General features: G+C 46.0%; 1 protein-coding gene across 1 annotated transcript in view; it reads left to right on the plus strand.

Moving 5' to 3' along the window:
- The window catches only part of adgra3 (adhesion G protein-coupled receptor A3), a 48,817-nt gene that overhangs the window by 22,693 nt on the left and 11,674 nt on the right, over positions 1-14,450 (plus strand). The window contains exons 4-9 of the mRNA XM_056300317.1: positions 5,924-5,995; positions 6,210-6,281; positions 7,104-7,264; positions 11,508-11,721; positions 12,470-12,634; positions 13,219-13,420. Coding sequence (XP_056156292.1) covers positions 5,924-5,995; positions 6,210-6,281; positions 7,104-7,264; positions 11,508-11,721; positions 12,470-12,634; positions 13,219-13,420 — 886 coding nt within the window. The remainder of the gene's footprint in view (positions 1-5,923; positions 5,996-6,209; positions 6,282-7,103; positions 7,265-11,507; positions 11,722-12,469; positions 12,635-13,218; positions 13,421-14,450) is intronic.

A 14,450-nucleotide genomic window follows, 5' to 3' on the forward strand; every position in this document is an offset into this window, starting at 1 on the left:
GCACAACCATCTCTAGTGTTTACAGAGAATGATCCGAAAAAGAGAAAATATCCAGTGAGTGGCAGTTCTTTGGGCGAAAATGCCTTGTTGATGCCAGAAGTCAGAGGAGAATGGCCAGACTGGTTTGAGCTGATAGAAAGGCAACAGTAACTCAAATAACCACTCATTACAACCGAGGTATGCAGAAGAGCATCTCTGAATGCACAACACGTCGAACCTTGAGGCAGATGGTCTACAGCAGCAGAAGACCACGACGGGTGCCACTCCTGTCAGCTAAGAACAGGAAACTGAGGCTACAATTCGCACAGGCTCACCAAAATTGGACAATAGAAGATTGGAAAAACGTTGCCTGGTCTGATGAGTCTCGATTTCTGCCGCGACATTCGGATGGTAGGGTCAGAATTTGGCGTCAACAACATGAAAGCATGGATCCATCCTGCCTTGTATCAACGGTTCAGGCTGGTGGTGGTGGTGTAATGGTGTGGGGGATATTTTCTTGGCACACTTTGGGCCCCTTAGTACCAACTGAGCATCGTGTCAACGCCACAGCCTACCTGAGTATTGTTGCTGACCATGTCCATCCCTTTATGACCACAGTGTTCCCATCTTCTGATGGCTACTTCCAGCAGGATAACGCGCCATGTCATAAAGCTCGAATCATCTCAGACTGGTTTCTTGAACATGACAATGAGTTCACTGTACTCAAATGGCCTCCACAGTCACCAGATCTCAATCCAATAGAGCACCTTTGGGATGTGGTGGACTGGGAGATTCGCATCATGGATGTGCAGCCGACAAATCTGCAGCAACTGCGTGATGCTATCATGTCAATATGGACCAAACTCTCTGAGGAATGTTTCCAGTACCTTGTTGAATCTATGCCACGAAGGATTAAGGCAGTTCTGAAGGCAAAAGGGGGTCCAACCCGGTACTGGCAAGGTGTACCTAATAAAGTGGCCAGTGAGTGCATATACTATATTGCAGGAAAAAAAATATGATGTGAGGTTTTTCCAATATCATGTAGTCCTATTTTCCACCTATCGCTGTGTCATCAGCATGGATTGGTCCTCATCTTCATGGGGAAAAGTGATTGCAGTGCTCTTTCCAGAGTACAACTTGGCTGTGGCCAACTTTTCCAAAGGTTAATTTTGCTCTCCTTCCCCCATCCCAATTAATTTCAAAGGGTGCTTGTCGCTTATTTGGCTATTGAGGGATTTTCCATGAGAGTAGCAGGAGGAAGTAGCTGGGAAGAGAGAGAGAGGAGTGAGGAAGTGAAAGAGGCAGTGGGTGTCCTGAACCTTGGCATGGAAAACGCAGGAGCTCTGTGCCAAGCTTTGGGAAGTTTGCCCAAAGAGTCCACCCTCGACTTCTTCTTTAGCTTTTGAAAGACTGCGATGGCACGAATTGTCAGTGTGGACGTCTCTCCTCCCCTGTACCGCTCCTTCGCCCTACCTCTCCGTTTATCTCCGACTTGCTCTCTCTGCCTCTCTCCCCAGCCAATCTTTAATTTCTTCCATCTGTCTGGCCATCTCCTTCTTCAGAAGTACCTAATTAGATTCCATTTTAAGACGTGCCATTTTCGAGGCCAAAGAGAGGCCCCTGTCTTGTCAAAGATGGCAAATGAATTTTGGATAAGGGGGGGGGTCTGCCTGCTGGATTAATGGAAACCTGCCTCACGTATTGATACACTTTCAATGTGTTCTGAGCTAGATGTCCCGATGTGAATTTAAATGCCAACTGTACTGCAGGGTGACTGATTATACAGACATGTTTTTATCTCGACGTGTGTAATTACCACCTGAGTGTTGGTCTCAGTTGTGTAGTGATGTGAATAACAATAAATCACAAATAGACAAGATGAGCAAACTCTAAAAGAAAGATAGCAAATATCAAGTATGTTTGCTGACATCTGCCATTTTCAGACACATTCAGCTGCATTCCCTCCATAGTTTGTTAAAGACTACGAGCTGGGGGGGGTGTCTGTGTAACGTGGAGGTCTACTCTGTTGCCTATCAACATGGGGATCGGCGTTTCGAATCCCCTTGTTACCTTCGGCTTGGTCGGGCGTCCCTACAGACACAATTGGTCGTGTCTGTGGGTGGGAAGCCAGATGTGGGTATGTATCCTGGTCGCTGCAGTAACGCTTCCTCTGGTCGGTCGGGGGCACTTGTTCAGGGCAGAAGGGGGACTGGGGGGAATAGCATGATCCTCCCACGCACTACGTCCCCCTGGTGAAACTCCTCACCACTGGGTGAAAAGAAGCGGCTGGCGACTCCACATGTGTCGGAGGAGGCATGTGGTAGTCTGCAGCCCTCCCCGGATCGGCAGAGGGGGTGGAGCAGTGATTGGGACGGCTCGGGAGAGTGGGGTAATTGGCGAGATGCAATTGGGGAGAAAAAGGGGGGAAGTAATCCAAAAAAAAGACATGTAAATTCTAAAAGAAAGAGAGCAAATATCAGGTATAATTGCTGACATCTGCCATTTTCAAATGCCGTCAGCTGCAGTCCGCCCATAGCTTGTTACAGACTACCAGCTAAACCTCTGTGTACATAAAGTAACTCGATCACTGCTGTGTTTGTGAATGCAGAAATCTGCAGACGATGGGTGCTGATAGTCATTTACTTTGTTTCAGTCCCTACCACCTAGCAGCCTACTGATATTTACTAGTCATATACGTACTTCAGCAAAGCCAAACTACTGTATTTTCCCTTTTATCAGTGCATTACTTTATATATATATATATATATATATATGGAGAGAGAGAGAGAGAGAGAGAGAGAGAGAGAGAGAGAGAGAGAGAGAGAGAGAGAGAGAGAGAGAGAGAGAGAGAGAGAGCCATGTTCCATGACATTGCTATCTCCTATCAAGTCCTACATTTGAGATTGTTAAATTCTCATTTGCACCGTTTGACAGCTCAATCTCAAATAAGGGACATCTTAACTACTGTTTAGACTCAGCGTTTTCAGTTTTTTTTTCAAATCCTGGAATTTATCAGTGCTCCTTTTAAAAAAAATCTTGGTATTTTTCGGTGAAAATAATCCGTGGAAACATAAAATCCGGGTGAAAATCAGTTTAAGCCGATCTGTTCCTTTTAAAAAATCCAGGTATTTCTCGGTGAAAATCGGTAAAAACCGAAAACGCTAAGCCTTGGCTGCTGTACACCACTGCCTTGCCAAGCTACTAACACACACACACACACACACACATAGATGCACACCACAGTCATAACTGCATGTTTTCACACGCATCCACCCGAATACACAATGAGAGGTCTGGCAGCGCACCCACACCAGGATGTTTAAGGGTAGTCAGACGGTGTAGCCAGACGGCGGTGATGTCAGTTTTTGTTTGGCATTCAGGGCTGAGGTGTTGTGTCGGCTTTTGTTTCAGCCTTGGGGGGCCAGGTCAGGTTGATCCTTTTAACCCGCTGGGACCTGACACAACACAAAGTTGTAGAAATACTCACAAATGCATGTATGTGCATGCACGTACTCTTTGTCTCACAGACACACACACACAGACGCACCCACCCACGAAAGAAACCGTAGGTGTCAGTCCTCTTCAGCCCACATTCCACGGACAGCTGAACATTTGTTGACCTAGCTTAATCACATCCGGCTATTTTTGCATCTGCTCCTCATATCAATGACAACAACTGAAGCCACAGCGCTGAGACACTCCTGTGTGTTGTCAGCTTGCAATATTCTCATGGCTGAATGGCCGTTGAGCTTAGCCTTAACAAGTACGCTCACCAAACACACGAGTTCAAGCAGACAGAGCGGAGATTATAATCCATTTCAACATAATTCAGTCTGTGACATAAGATGGTGGATGCTTGTTCTGTGTCCTCGTCTCAGAACCTGAATCTATGTTGCGTGGTGGTCCTGTACATGACAAAGGTTCTGCTTACTGGGACATCAGGTTTCGTTTTGGAGAGTCGTCAACATCGTTTCTCCACTCGTCTTTCCCTTCATGTGCGAAACTCGTAACTCCAGCGCTTGACTCCAGGCCATGTCGTAAACTGAACGTTCATCCCTTTAGTTAAAGAAGCGGACCCCCTTCTACTGTTACCCTTCCCCAGACACCTGTGCTAGTCTAACTTGGCAAGGCAACAAGGGGTGTGTATTTTTTTTTGTTTCCTATTCCAGGCAGGACTAATAACCCCATACAGTAAATTCCCCAGCTGCCACCTTGAGGACTAGCAACAATAAAATACTCGGAGGTTCGCTCATGCCTCACAGTTATTTTCCAGGTATCACTTCTGTGTCAGTGCTGCATATCCTGCTGCACCACAGGATATGGTTTGGCCTCTGGGTTCAAGCAGTAATCTACTGTCGCTCTCTTGCCTTTCTTTTATTTGTATTTTTCCCAAGTATTGCAGCATCATACATGATCATTCAAGATTGAAGTCACTCAGGATTTGTTTTTTGTTTTTGTTTTTTTGAACCCCCCCCCCCTTTTTTTTCTCTCCCCGATTGTATCCGGCCAATTACCCCACTTCCGAGCCGTCCCGGTGTCTGCTCCACCCCCTCTGCCGATCCAGGGAGGGCTGCAAACTACCACATGCCTCCTCCAATACATGTGGAGTCACCAGCCGCTTCTTTCCACCTGACAGTGAGGAGTTTCACCAGGGGGACGTAGCGCATGGGAGGATCATGCTATTCTCCCCAGTTCCCCCCCCTCCCCCTGAACAGGTGCCCCGACTGATCAGAGGAGGCGCAGGAGGTGCAAGTGCAGCGACCAGGACACATACCCACATCCGGCTTACCACCCGCAGACACGGCCAGTCGTGTCTGTAGGGACGCCCGACCAAGCTGGAGGTAACACAGGGATTCAAACCACCGATCCCTGTGTTGGTAGGCAACGGAATAGCCCGCTACGCTACCTGGACGCCGTCACTCATTTTGTTTTGCCGTTCATATCTTGATCTCATCTCGGTGTTTTGACTTTGAGCCTTGCACTCCTTCTTATCACAGTAATGTTAATTAATAATGTTAATGTTGATGTTAGAATTTAAAACTGTTGCAGCTGTTTCACTTCATGGAGAAACGATTGCCATTTTATAAGCTTTATGAGAATATCCGTCTCAAACCCGTTTTATTTATTTATTTACCTACCTGATTTCGCCTTGTGCAGCCAGTGTCCAATGTAAGTCATTGTATTGTGATTTGCTCTGCACCGACACTGTTTAAATAAGCCGCCACTTGAAACACTGACAGTGATGTCTATTAGTGTTAAGTTTACTCATGTCGACCTGCAGCTTCCACGCTCAGACTGCTTCCACCTCTTAGCTGTCTCTTTATGTTTTCACAGTAGGTGTAATTTATTGAGCCCCGATCGGCCTTTGTTCATGTTATGTCCTGGAATCAACTGCGATGCCTTTAAAAAGAAGAAGGAAAGAAAGAAAAAGGCCCGGAGCGTCCCCAGAGACCTCATGTTAGTTCCCATCCAAAGAAGAAAGACAAACCTTTGACGTGTTTAACATTAATCTCAGATGATTAATGACCTCCCAGAGTGTTACCCCGCCTTTGATGGGAAGGTTCTCCCCCCCGAGGCCAACACAGACATCATCTGAGATCGGCCTGAAAAGCTGTAAATCTGACAAAACTGGGCTTTTCTGGGCTCTCTGCCTCAACCTGTCTCTGACAAATACCGGCGTTGGTATTTAAAACCCTGTCTCGCTTCAAGTTGGTGATTTTTACATATGTTTTCGAGAGTTTATCACTTCTTCTTTTTTTTTTTTTCATTTCTACCTGATGGCATCCTATATTTTTTCCCGTCTTAGGTCACAGCTTTTAAACTTTCAAACTTCTTTATGCGGCGTACCGGTGGATGGTCACGCAGGACACTGCAGCCGTCACCATGCGTTGAAGCTGATGTAGAAATAACAAAGTTTTTTTTTTTTTGTCTTTCTGTTCTTCAGAGATTTGTCCAACAACCGCATCGGCTGTCTCAATGTGGAGATCTTCAAGGGCCTCACAAACCTGGTCAGACTGTAAGTCTTTATATTATCACCCTCATACTGTAAGACAAGTTATTACACCCTGCAGGTGGTTTGTCATATTGTTTGGACGCATTTGTTTGCAGTGCACCATCAGTAAGGCCATTGTTCGAGTAGGCATATTATTCAAGTATGTAATTACAGTGGTGGATCAGCTCATCAAAAGTTGGACAAATCATCACTGCTTTGTATTTGTTTTGTTTTTTAGGAATCTCTCTGGGAACATGTTCACCTCATTGGCTCAGGGGACTTTTGACAGCTTGGTGTCTCTGAAGACGTTGTAAGTATGATAGGGAGTCAACTTTTTTTTTTGACCCCCCCCCCTTTTTCTCCCCAGTCATATCCTGCCAATTACCCCACTCTTCCAAGCCGTCCTGGTCGCTGCTCCACCCCCCTCTGCCAATCCGGGGAGGGCTGCAGACTACCACATGCCTCCTCCGATACATGTGGAGTCGCCAGCCACTTCTTTTCACCCGACAGTGAGAAGTTTCACCAGGGGGACGTAGCGCTTGGGAGGATCACGCTATTCCCCCCAGTTCCCCCTCCCCCCCAAACAAGTGTCCCGACCGACCAGAGGAGGCGCCAGTGCGGCGACCAGGACACATACCCACATCCGGCTTCCCACCCACAGACACAGCCAATTGTGTCTGTAGGGACGCCCGACCAAGCCGGAGGTATCACGGGGATTTGAACCAGCGATCCCCGTGTTGGTAGGCAACGGAACAGACCGCCATGCCTGGGAGTCAACTTGTACTGCTGTAGATGCAGAACTGAACATCCTTGTTAATGTTGTTATCCTGAAGTCTCTACACCAGTGGAAAATTACACCAAACATAACACAGTGCAATTCAATTATCGTTGAAGTTAACGCTAAGCTGTAAGAACTGAAAACAAGGTGGAGTTTGTCTGCCAGGCAGCCAGCTGTTACCATGCAGTTTCTTGGTTGTTGATGTTATGGGGCTGAATTTTGAGTCATGGCATAATTTCAGCATAGCAGTGCAGAGGTGGTGCAGCACGACAACAATGATCTCCTTCCCTGTGTGTGCACGTATGTGTGTTTGTTTATTTACGTATATGTGTATGTGTTTGAATGCATCTCCAGGGAATTCCAGACGCCCTACCTGCTGTGCGACTGCAACCTGCTATGGCTGCTGCGTCTGATCAAAGACAGGAGCATCGTGGTGAAGGACACCAAGTGCTCATACCCGCGCTCCCTCCAGGGCCAGCTCATTACCTCTGTCAAACCCGAGCTCCTCACCTGTGGTAGACACACACACACACACACACTCACAAATTTTAAAGTGGATTGAGAAGTAATAGTGATTTACTTTTTTGCCGTCAGTGCCAGTTTAGTGTGTTGGGAAACTTGGCAAGGTTTTTTAGAGATTCTAGTGGTTTCACATTGAGGATTTTGGAGAGCAGCAGCAGTTGAACACACAAGCAGCATGACACTATAGCTCACACAGCCAGTGATGTTTCACCATGAGATTCAAAACCACATAGGTCTGGATTTACTAGAACACAAGTCTTGTCCATGGGAAAGACAAGAAAAAAAAACCAACAAGCAAGGTTATATAGAAAAAGCTCAGATGTGTCTTATGCCCAGGAACAGAATATTTCAGGGTATTTTAGCCTATTTCTAGCTTGGTGACGACTAGTCTGGTAATGGTAGACACAAAATCCCAATTTTGATTTGTCGAGCTGCAAACACAGTACGTATACACCGATCAGCCAAAACATTCAAACCACCTGCCTAATATTGTGTAGGTCCCCCTCGTGCTGCCGAAACAGCTTTGACCCATCGAGGCATGGACTCTACAAGACCTCTGAAGGCATCATGTGGTATCTAGCACCAAAACATTAGCAGCAGATCCTTCAAGTCCCGTAAGTTCCGAGGTGGGGCCTCCAAAGATCGGACTTGTTTTTCCATTACATCCCAAAGATGCTCGATCGGATTGAGAGCCAGGGAACTTGGACGCCAAGGCAACACCTTGAACTCTGTCATGTTCCTTAAACCATTCCTGAACAATGTGTGCAGTGTGGCAGGGTGCATTATCCTGCTGAAAGAGGCCACTGCCATCAGGAAATACTGTTGCCATGAAGGGGTGTATCTGGTCTGCAACAATGTTTAGGTAGGTGGTAGGTGTCCATGTAACATCCACATGGATTCTAGAAACCAAGGTTTCCGAGCAGAACATTGCCCAGAGCATCACACTGCCTTGGTCGGCTTGCCTTCTTCCCATAGTACATTCTAGTGCCATCTCTTCCCCAGGTAAATGATGCACACGCACCTGGCTGTCTACATGATGTAAAAGAAAACATGACATCAGATCAGGCCACCTTCTTCCATTGCTCCATGGTCCAGTTCTGACGCTCACATGCCCATTGTAGGTGCTTTTGGCGGTGGACAGAGGTCATCATGGGCACTCTTGACCGGTCTGCAGCTACGCAGCCTTATACACAGCAAGCTGTGATGCACTGTGCATTCTGACACCTGTCTATCATAGCCAGCATTAACCTTTTCAGCAATTTGAGCTACAGTAGCTCTTTTGTGGGATCTGACCAGATGGGCTAGTCTTCACTCCCCACACGCATCAGTGAGCCTTGGGTGCCCATGACCCTGTCATCAGTTCACCGGCTGTCCTTCCTTGTACCACTTTTAGTAGTTACTGACCACTGCATACCGGGAACACCCCACAAGACCTGTCATTTTGGAGATGCTCTGACCCAGTCGTGTTGCCATCACAATTTGGCCCTTGTCAAAGTCGCTTAGATCCTTACGCTTTCCCATTTTTCCTGATTCCAACACATCAACTTCAAGAACTGACTGTTCACTTACTGCCTAATATATCCCACCCCTTGACAGGTGCCATTGTAATGAGATAATCAGTATTATTCACTTTTCTGTCTGGTTTTAATGTTTTGGCTGATCGGTGTGTATATATTCACAAACAGTTCAGCAAAGTGAATGATTGAGAACATATGAGCCTAAGTGCTACAGGAATCACTGGCATATGTCATAGCACGATGACTAATATTAAGGATGTGTTATTTTTATCCTGACGTTTTAGCCTGGCGTCTACCCAACATTTCATCACATTAGCAGTTCCTGCCTGCCCAAGTCAATATTCCCATGTTCCACAACATGGCTGGCCCATACCATTCCATCAGGTTTCAGCTATGTGGTTCTCCTATACAAACTCATACATTTCTGATGCTGCACCTTACATGGAGAACATTTAAAGAATTGTACACAATTAGCATCTCTCACACCCAGCCTCAAACACACATAATATCCCACATGTGCACACATGTGCACAATGAAAGGCCTGGGGGTGCACTGACAGCAGGACATGGCTTCCCCGTTGTGCTGTTTATAAGATTCAGATGCTCATACATCCAGGTGTTTACAACCTCTGGAGCAGAGCCCTCTAAGATGGATTCTGACACAAAGCACAAAGATACTTCCTAAAATCTCAAGTGACTCCTCAAGAGGATTTTAAACATCCATCTAATGCCAGAAACTTTGCCATAAAGCAGAACTTTTTGCATACCAAGAGAGGAGAGCAGATATTTGTTTATTTATTTATTTATTTTGGTGGAGGGAGAGATTTCCCCCCCCCTTTTCTCCCCAGTTGTACCCGGCCAATTACCCCACTCTTCTGAGACGTCCCAGTTGCTGCTCCACCCCCTCTGCGAGCCGGGGAGGGCTGCAGACTACCACATGCCTCCTCCGATACATGTAGAGTCGCCAGCCGCTTCTTTTCACCTGACAGTGAGGAGTTTCGCCAGGGGGACGTAGCACGTGGGAGGATCCTGCTACCCCCCCCCCCCCCGAACAAGTGCTCCAACTGACCAGAGGAGACACTAGTGCAGCGACCAGGACACAAACCCACATCCGGCTTCCCACCCACAGACACAGCCAATTGTGTCTGTAGGGACGCCCGACCAAGCCGGAGGTAACATGGGGATTTGAACCAGTGATCCCCATGTTGGTAGGGAGCAGAGTAGACCGTTACACTACCCGGACGCCCCTGGAGAGCAGATATTTTGTTACTCCAGTGATACTTTATGATTTTTCATTTGTTCAGCCGCTGTGTTGTCTTGTTTTCTCCAACATTGTTGTAATTCTTAGCGGTGCCAGCTGAAATCTAACGGTCCAGACAGCAAAAAGTGAATGTTATCAGCATAAAAACAAACAGAGGGGTCCCGTTGAGTGACAACTCGGGATTAAATTGTCAGAATAGCGAACTTTCCCTTTAAATTCTTCTCTCTCTCTCTCTCTCTCTCTCTCTCTCTCTCTCTCTCTCTCTCTCTCTCTCTCTCTCTCTCTCTCTCTCTCTCTCTCTCTATCTCTCTCTCTCTCTCTCTCTCTCTCTATCTCTCTCTCTCTGTATCAAGAGCGGTTCATGTTTAGGGAACAGGGACTTCTGCAGTGACACAAGCGATAAGAGTAGGGCCACACAGGCCAATGCTGTCTTTGTTTTCGCTTGCTCATGTCTTATCAGTTTGGCACTGTTCACAGTCAGGGGTTATGAAATACATGGCACAGACCTAGCGACAGCCAATGCCGTGACACGAATGATGAATAGCGTCGCACTATTCCCTGTACAGATTTCAAAGCACTGTTAACATTTCTGCTAGGTGTCCCGAATATGCCAAGGGTAAAAAAACAGTTCATCACCCCCTGAATAATTCTTAGATACCTGTACAAAATGAAATTGACTTCTCACAAATAAGAATGAGAGTCAGAGCAATTTTAGTGTGAGAAATCGGTTACTGACCCTTTCCCTTTGCTTAAACTTTAGCGTCACATGGCAACTATGCTTTGCTAACATGTAACTAGCAAGTTTCCTAAAGGTCAGTCCCATTTGTTTATCAGTGGTTACTTTTTACATTATTCGTGTTAATATTTAATTTATTTATTGGTTATAAATTAGTGATAAGATGGTCTAATGCATCAGTAAGCACATTTTTTGGATTGACAGGTTGACACATTTAATAAATGGAAGAGCATCTCCAAAGACATTCTCTCGGAAACCATGTGACCAACCATGCCTGCCGATTCATATTCTCAGTGAGCAGCCAACAAATATCACAACTTTAAAAATGTTGTACAATACATACGCCAAAGTCGGTTTTCTTGCAGCAGCAAGAAAATTAAATTTAGGGTTAAGGTTAGGTAGTGGTCAGTGAGACTGCCATAAAATAGTTTGGCTATCTTCTCGTCTCGTGGTTTCAGATATGGAGACCCTCTGTACGTGGGCTTCCAACCTGGCAACCCCATTCTTTTTTTACTAATGTATTATAACATCATGTCACTGATTTATAACACATTAATTGGTAGTCATTAACCATTGATAAAATAATCAGTAATTACATATAAGCCCTTTATAAAATATGCCATGCTGTGAGGTGCCGCTAGGTTTTTTTTTTCTTTTTCAGGAATGGGGATGGCCTCATGTTACACTTCCTATTCAAACTCTACTATCCTGTTCCCCCTTAGATGCGCCCCTGGAGCTGCCCTCCTTCCAGTTGACTCCGTCCCAGCGTCAGGTGGTCTTCCAGGGAGACAGCCTGCCGTTCCAATGTCAGGCCTCCTTTGTGGCCGAGGACATGCAGGTGCTGTGGTACCAAGACGGCCGCATGGTGGAGCCAGACGCCGCCGCAGGCATCTTCATCGAGAAAAGCATGGTGCAGAATTGCTCTCTCATTGCTAGGTGAGGCAATATAAATGTGCATGTCTGATACATTGGCATTTATATATACCATTGGTAGGTCATGTTGTGTGAGCGAGAGATCATAATTCCTTGTTTGGACAAAGTTATGACAAGAAAGAACCCCTGAATATTCATAGTTTTCAGGTCACATTTTGACTGTATACCCGTCCAAATTTGCTTCCAGGTCAGAGCATCCATACTTGGATCATAATCTTCAACTGTTCTCATCTGAAGTTTATACAAAATATTTGTTTGTTTTTTGGTGTCATCTAGTTATCTCCACCACATCCTGTGCACCGATAAGGAGTGTACATGTGTGCGTGTGTGTTCATGTGTATCTGTCCACTAAGAAATTTTTGCAGGCACTGAGAATGGCTTAGTCATATCTCATTCAAGTGGACATGTGAGATATTGCAGTGTTCTGACAGGGTTCTTGTAAACTTTTTTTAACAGTAAAATAAACAGTATAAACATTTAAACGGTAAAAGTTCCAGTTTATGAGCTGATGTGGTCATGAAAATGTGACTGTTCATTAATTCTTTTGGAAACTCCGCTTTTACGTGTCCTTTTAGGAAGCGAGGTTAGCTGCATAAGAGCACCCATAAAAGTGATGAGAATTCAGCGTCCTCCTTAAGGACAATTGCTGACTCGAAGCCCGTATTGCTGATTATAGGGGGCGTTCTGCCTATATAGCGCAGCAATTCACAATGAATACTGACAGATCTTCCGTCTCTTTGCTGTCTGCCAGTGCACTGACCATTTTCAACATCCAGCCGGGCTCTACGGGGAACTGGGAGTGTCGGGTCCGGACCAGCAGGGGCAACACTACCAGAACTGTCCACATCGTGGTTCTGGAAAGCTCTGCTGAATACTGTGCCCCTGAACGGGTCTCAAACAACAAGGGCGAGTTCAGGTTAGCAGACATGCCAACACAGAGAAAAAATGTCTATCTTATTACATGTCTACAGTGTGTATTCTGTAAAGAAGGAAGGGCAAGAAAGGGTTCCTAATCAGGAATCACAGACACAGTGCAGTTTTCCCTTGTTGTTTATTTTTCATTTCTTGTGTTATTGGCTTAGAACTTCCAAATCTGCAGGCATTAACTATTACAGATTGGATATATTGGATAAGAATGAACCAGTGACTCCAAAATGTGAGAGTGCCATTTTGTCAGTGTGCTTGTTGCTACGTAAGCACATTGTCCCCACCGTGTGGTTGAATAGGTGCATTGGAGAGCAGTGTCACAGACTTGATCACTACTAAGTCAATTTCTATTAACGCATCACATCCTATTGTTACGACATTGACGTCTCAGTCAGTTTAGGGTTTTCTCTATCTGCCCTTTGTTAGGGGTCTGAAAAATGAAAGTTTCACCTAACCTTGCTTTGTTACCATATGATTTGAATTGCTCGATTGTCAGAGATAGTTAAGATATTGCAGGGAGAACTTACTTGAAGAAATGGATCCATAGCTGTTATCATCTTTGGCTCTTTCCAGATGGCCTCGCACCCTGGCAGGGATTACCGCAAACCTGCCCTGTAACAGACTGTCATCAGCCGCAGGTATTTACTCGGGCAGCTCCGGTGAGGAGCAACGGGCCTGGCGGCGCTGTGATCGCGGGGGGATGTGGGCAGAGGAAGATTACTCCCGCTGTCAGTACCAGAAAGATGTCACCAGATTCCTCTATGTCATCAACCAGGTACCTGATTGGTTTGGTGGCTGAGTGAGTCAGCCAAATAATAAAAGGTGGTTGATATGCTAATTAATGTTGATTTAACAATGGAAACAATCACGATTTTCAACATTATATCTCTATGTACATTGAAGGGATCGCACTCCATTAGCAGCCATAATACTGAGCGGTCTTCTGTGTGTCTCTGAAATGCCACTGAAATTGTGCAGAAATGTATGTACCACCAGTGAAGTCACTGAATTGGCGTCTTTATATGGCATTCACTGCAACAGCTGCATGTAGTGTTGTTAGTTGCATCATCTTATTTCAATGGAGCCCACCAAAGGTAGTGGCAAACCAGGAAGTAAAGGTTGCAATTTTCACATTCTGCACGGCGTTTCAGAGAAACACTGAAGATGGCTTAGTATTATGGCTGCTAATAGTGTTATCACTACAACATATATATATAGAGAGAGAGCGAGAGAGAGAGGTCATGTTGAAAACCATGATAGTTTCCCTTTCAGATGATTTTAGTTACACTCTTGAAGGGCGTTCAGGTAGTGTAGCAGTCTATTCCGTTGCCTACCAACACGGGGATCGCCGGTTTGAATCTCCATGTTACCGCCGGCTTGGTCAGGCATCCCTACAGACACAATTGGCCGTGTCTGCGGGTGGGAAGCCGAATGTTGGTATGTGTCCTGGTCGCTGCACTAGCGCCTCCTCTGGTTGGTCAAGGTGCCTGTTCGGGGGGAGGGGGAACTGGGGGGAATAGCGTGATCCTCCCACGCACTCCATCCCCCTGGTGAAACTCCTCACTGTCAGGGGAAAAGAAGCGGCTGGCGACTCCACATGTATCGGAGAAGGCATGTGGTAGTCTGCAGCCCTCCCCGGATCGGTAGAGGGGGTGGAGCAGCAACTGGGATGGCTCGGAAGAGTGCGGTAATTGGCAAAGTACAACTGGGGAGAAAACCGGGGGGGGGACTGTGATAGTTTCCCTTTAAGATGATTTTAGTTACACTCTTGTAAAACAGGCTTAAGCAAATCAATACCCCACTTC

The sequence above is a fragment of the Lampris incognitus genome, chromosome 20 (assembly GCF_029633865.1).
Source record: "Lampris incognitus isolate fLamInc1 chromosome 20, fLamInc1.hap2, whole genome shotgun sequence".
Classification (NCBI taxonomy): domain Eukaryota; kingdom Metazoa; phylum Chordata; class Actinopteri; order Lampriformes; family Lampridae; genus Lampris; species Lampris incognitus.